We start from the raw sequence: 5,608 nt of genomic DNA on the forward strand, positions 1-5,608 counted from the left end.
ATGACCAGAAAATCACAACACAGATTCAGGAGTTTTTTTCTGCCCGTGGAGGAATCGACTGCATTGATGCTTTGTGTTTTGTAGTACAGGCTTCACTTGCTCGTCTGACACACACACAGAAATACATCTTTGACTCCATTCTTTCCATATTCGGGAAGGATATTGCTGAAAACATCCTTATGATGGTCACCTTTGCAGATGGGAAAAGACCTCCAGTTCTCGAGGCCATCAAAGTGTCTGAGGTGCCCTGTTCTACAAATGAGTCTAAAGAACCACTTCACTTCAAGTTCAACAACTCTGCTGTGTTTGCTATCAATAATAAAATTGCAGAGGATGAGGAGTCTGATTGTGAATACTTTGACCAAATGTTCTGGAAGTTGGGATTTTCCAGCATGAACAAATTCTTCACATCCCTTAACAAGATGGAAACCAAGAGCTTGTCTCTGACACGGGAGGTCCTAAAAGAGCGGCAACATCTAGAAGTGCATGTGGAAGGCCTCCAGCCCCAAATAAATGCTGGTCTGACAAAACTGGATGAAATCAAGAACAAATAAATGCTGGTCTGACAAATCTGGATGAAATCAAGAAGACAAGAGCTGCATTGGAGCAGCACAAGGCTGAAATGGATGCAAACAAGAATTTTGAATATGAACTACAAGTAACTGTCCCAAAACAGATTGAAAACAATACAGGCAACTTTTTGACCAACTGCCAGATTTGTCACTACACATGTCATTATCCATGTGCTTTTTCAGATGACAAGGATAAATATAAGTGTGATGCGATGAAAGACGGAAAGTGTCAGATCTGTCCAGGAAAGTGTGCATGGAATGTGCACTTCAATCAAAAATACAAATGGAATTATGTCATAGAAAAGAGAAAGGAAACCTATCATGATTTAAAAAAGAGATTTGAGGCTGCACATGGACAGGTCATGTCAAAAGAAAAGATCTTTGAAGAGTTTGAAAAGGAGCTTACGGTTGTTCAGGGTATTGTTGCTGGATTAATTGAAAAATCTCAAAAGTCCTTGGAGCGGCTGCAGGAAATTGCTCTCAAGCCCAATCCTCTTTCCACCCCTGACTACATTGATCTGATGATTGAGTCTGAGAAACAAGAAGCTAAGCCTGGATTTCAAGATCGCATTCAGTCTTTAATGGTAGTCAGGAAGAAGGCAGAGATCATCAGTACGGTTTCTACAGGAGGAGTGCTTCCAGAGGATTTGAAAGCATACAAATCTGAAACAAAAATAAATGAATCCTTTAATGCAATGTCCCTGTTAAGTCAGGCAAAAAATTATGTTGGAGAAAAAGCAACTATGGTTCAAGAAAAACTCTGTAAGGTATTAAATAAAACTTAATGCATGCATTTCATGGTACTTCAAAACACTTTCATACTTAAACAATTAAAAATGTCTTAATTCTGTGCATGATGTACAACTTATCAGTATTACAACAGCTTGTTAAATGAAAATAGAGAAAATCCTAACCTGATATTTTGTATTGAATGAATTAAACGTGAGAATGCTGTTTTGGGATTAGGTAATTTTACTTTAATTGATTCTAGTTACTCATTCTGAATGAACAAAATAACCATGCAAATAGTGTTAAACATTCTATATATATATACAATATCCAAATTTCAAGTGTATAAGAACGTCAAAGGTTGTTTTGATGATTTATTTCTTATTAGTTATGTTTTCTCCCTTGATCAGAATTGTATCTTTTATTAATTTATTTTATTAATTTCTTCTATTGTATGTTAATTTCTTATAAATTATTCTTTATTTTCCTTAAGGTTATATACTCATTACATAAGGAATTTTTTATCACTGGAGTTTTCTTTTAAGGGCTTGTTTTTGTACGACTTATTTTGACTGACATGTCATTTGTACCATCCTTCCTGGCTACATAATTGTAGATCTCACATCTTTTACGTAAATGATGTTCCATTTGATTAGATCCATTTTTTCTTAGAATTTACTGCACTGAATATACTATGGTTCCACCACTGTAAGAGCTGCACAAGCAAAGTATGCGGAGACAAGATAGCACTTATTTTGCTAAAGTGTATAAAACCAAAATTCTATCTACGTCTATCTGCTTGTACAGACGTAGGTGACCGGTCACAATGACCTGGTCACGACAGATGTGTATGACATTTTAACAATGGGAAATACCCTACTCTTATCTGATAACATGCTGGGTATAAAGAGTGTAACATTTTCATTTTCTGCTCTTGCTTCTTGAAATCCCTATATTCATTTCCTGCTCACATAAGATGCTATGTAACTCAGAAGATTAGATGATACTAAAATGAAGACTTCGATTATAGTTATACTTCCTGTTTTTCCTGTACTATACTTTTATTTTTATTCATTATATTAATTGTATTATGATATACATGTTACCTTTGATTATTAAACTTTGGCTGCATTTTTTAAAATCTGTCTCATACTTCAATTGAATAAAATAATAATATAAAGGAAGACTGTTTTTAAAGATACAAATATTAAAGATTTCAATATTTTTGTCAGGAAATCTGAATATTTCAAAAGTGCAGTTCAATGACAAGTAAGTTTACAGAGGAAAGGAGGAACAACTCCCAACAGCACATGGCACCTGTGGAAAAAAGAACTAACACAATAGGTAACACATGGTAAATGTGAAGTATCTGATGATTTATAATTAAGATGCAATATGATGCAGTTAAATCCAGTTTTGTAACAGTTGCTTCTTTCAAACCTTGCAAAACAGCTCTAGATTCAACTGTTGTGTGCTGACAGTTTTTGAAAGTTTGATCATTATTATCCATGAATATAACTGAACATAATTTAGATGCATTATGATGCATACTGGCGCAATTTAAAAATGTTAAGTATGTTCTGTGTCACTTGATAAGTGCTTAGTGTTCACAAAGTTAAAAGTAAAGTATTTTTACAAAGTAACACTTTATATTAAGGTACACATATTCACTAATAACTTGTTGCTCATTAGCATGCATATTACTAGCATAGTGTCTGTTTATTAGTACATATTTATGCCTTATTCTGCATGACCATATTCTGCTACATAATAAACTTTATATGCTATGCTTTTAAGGCCTATAAGGCATTATTCAAACAAAACAAACAAATGTCCACACACTGATACGTGACTGCTCCAAAAAATTATTTTTGAAGACCATCAGTTCTTCATCAGGCACAAACCAGAAAGTTTAGAATTCAAGTCTTTATAGACATCAGGGGCCTGTTTCAATAAGGAGGTTCAACCAACTCTGCGTTGAAACTTGAACTCTGATGTGGCGAGGGGGGCGTGGTTCAGCGAGGTCTGCAGCGGGAGAGAGAGTTGGGAGATGAGCGGTGAGTTAGTGGGTCAAATGCAAATGACAAACACCTGTGTCTTGTTCCAGTAATTGGCGTGGAGAGACCGCATAAAGAGGCCCGGGAATGAGAAGGCAGGCAGAGAGGGACAGACTGCTGACTGGTGTGCACGTGTGGAGACTGTCTGCTCTGGAGAGCCCCTGTATATTGCTTATGCAACTGTGTTATATTGAGTGCTGGTAGCGCGACGTTCTGTTTATTTACTGAAACCCGAATAAAATCACCAGCAGCAGTCAAGCTGACCCTGTCCTCTTCCTTCTCGATCATTGACTTTGTTACACTGGTGCCGAAACCCGGGAAGGAAGCAGGAGAGCTGCCGCCGTCATGCAAACTCCGACAATTACGCCATTTGCGGATGTCATCTCATCCCTCGCGGTCCTCCATCAAGAACAATACCAAGCGTTACTGGATATGCGGACTGACCAGGAGCATCGCTTCCAGGCCATTATCCAGGCACAACAGGAGGACCGCAAGATGTTCCGGAGCTGGATGGATCGGGAGGTTCGGGCAGAAGCAGCAATTCAGCAGACCCTGGCCCCCAACCTGCCGCTGAACAAGATGGGGGCTCAGGACGACCCCGAAGCCTTCCTGGATCTGTTTGAGAAAACAGCAGAAACCGATGGGTGGCCACGAGAGCAATGGCCGATGCGCCTGATACCACTGTTGTTGGGGGAAGTGCAGGTGGCTGCTCAGCAATTGCCCGTATGGAACCTCCTGGTCTTTGACGACCTCAAAAGAGCCATCATCCAGCGGGTCGGCAGAAGCCCGGAGCAACATCGCCAGCGATTACGTTCGCTGGACCTGGGCGAGAGCGGCCGACCCTTCGTGATGGCCCAACGGCTCCGGGACTCATGTCGCAAATGGCTGCTGGCTGAGGGAAGCGACGTCGAGCACATCACTGACCGTGTGGTACTGGAGCAGTTCATCTCTCGGTTGCCAAAGAAGACGGCAGAGTGGGTCCAGTGCCACCGACCGACGTCGCTGGACTCAGCCATCCAATTGGCGGAGGATCAGATGGTGGCGTGCCCTGGGGTCGGCGAATCCCTTCCAGCTGTCTCTCTCTCTTCCCCTTTATTTTCTCTCTCTCTCCCTGCCTCTCGACCTGTTCCTCTTCCCAGGTCCCGTCCTCCAGGTCCTCCATGAGTCCTGCCCTGAGGGCGGGGTGGGACCGGACCGGATTATGCTGCTGGCCTGAGAGCTCCGCCCAGGGGGGCGGGGCTGACCACGGCTGGGACCGATGCAGCATCCGTTTCATTTGACCCACTACCCGCCACTAGGGCGACGGGGAGGTCTGGGCCACCTGTTGGCGTTGTGGGGACCCGGAGCATTTTATTGACAGGTGTCCCATGATGGAGGTGGGGACAATGATCCGGGTCCTGGATGCCCTGCAGGCTGCCCCCGGTCAGGCTGGCTGTTACCAAATACCTGTGAGTATTAAGGGGGGTACCTATCAGGCTCTGGTGGATTCAGGATGTAACCAAACCTCTATCCATCAAAGCCTGCTTCAGCCCTAGGCATTGGATACAGGCCGCTTGGTTCAGGTACGGTGTGTGCACGGGGACGTGGTGAAAGTAGCTGTTAGTGCCAAAAAGCCGTCGGGAAATGCTTTTCCAGGCAGTTCATTGTAATCCCATGGCTGGACATTTAGGTCAAACAACAACACTAAATCGTCTCATGGCCCCGTTTTTTTGGCCGGGCATTCATGAGAACGTGCGCAGGTGGTGCGCGTCTTGTCGTGAATGTCAGCTGGTAAATCCACCAGCCTCCCCAAAAGCGCCATTGCGCTTTCTACCGTTAATGCAGGTCCCCTTCGAAAGGATTGGGATGGACCTCATCAGGCCATTAGAACGATCCGCAAGAGGGCATCGTTTTGCATTAGTGCTGGTGGACTATGCAACACGATATCCCGAGGCAGTGGCGCTCTGCAGCATCTCTGCCAAGAGTGTTTCAATTAATCTCCCGAGTGGGGATCCCGAAAGAGATCCTCACTGACCAAGGCACGGCGTTTATGTCACATACATTACGCAAACTGTACGAATTATTGGGAATTAAGTCGATTCGCACCAGTGTCTATCACCCACAAACAGACGGACTGGTGGAACGATTTAATCGCACTTTAAAAACCATGATTCGTAAGTTCGTTCACGAGGACGCCAAAAATTGGGATAAATGGTTGGAACCCCTCTTGTTCGCTGTGCGGGAGGTCCCGCAAGCCTCCACGGGGTTTTC

At 43.0% G+C, this 5,608-nt stretch overlaps 1 protein-coding gene across 1 annotated transcript; it reads left to right on the plus strand.

Moving 5' to 3' along the window:
* Nucleotides 1–5: 5 nt before the first annotated feature.
* Nucleotides 6–3,449, plus strand: LOC107729413 (uncharacterized; the record flags this gene model as incomplete). The annotated part of the gene is made up of 3 exons (XM_016539901.1): nucleotides 6–530; nucleotides 572–1,334; nucleotides 3,409–3,449. Coding segments are annotated over 3 exons (1,329 nt in total), but the record flags the coding sequence as incomplete, so codon positions are not given.
* Between the last annotated feature and the right edge of the window lie 2,159 nt (nucleotides 3,450–5,608).

The sequence above is a fragment of the Sinocyclocheilus rhinocerous genome, unplaced genomic scaffold (genome assembly GCF_001515625.1).
Source record: "Sinocyclocheilus rhinocerous isolate Xijiao unplaced genomic scaffold, SAMN03320098_v1.1 scaffold4051, whole genome shotgun sequence".
NCBI classification, from domain to species: Eukaryota; Metazoa; Chordata; class Actinopteri; order Cypriniformes; family Cyprinidae; genus Sinocyclocheilus; species Sinocyclocheilus rhinocerous.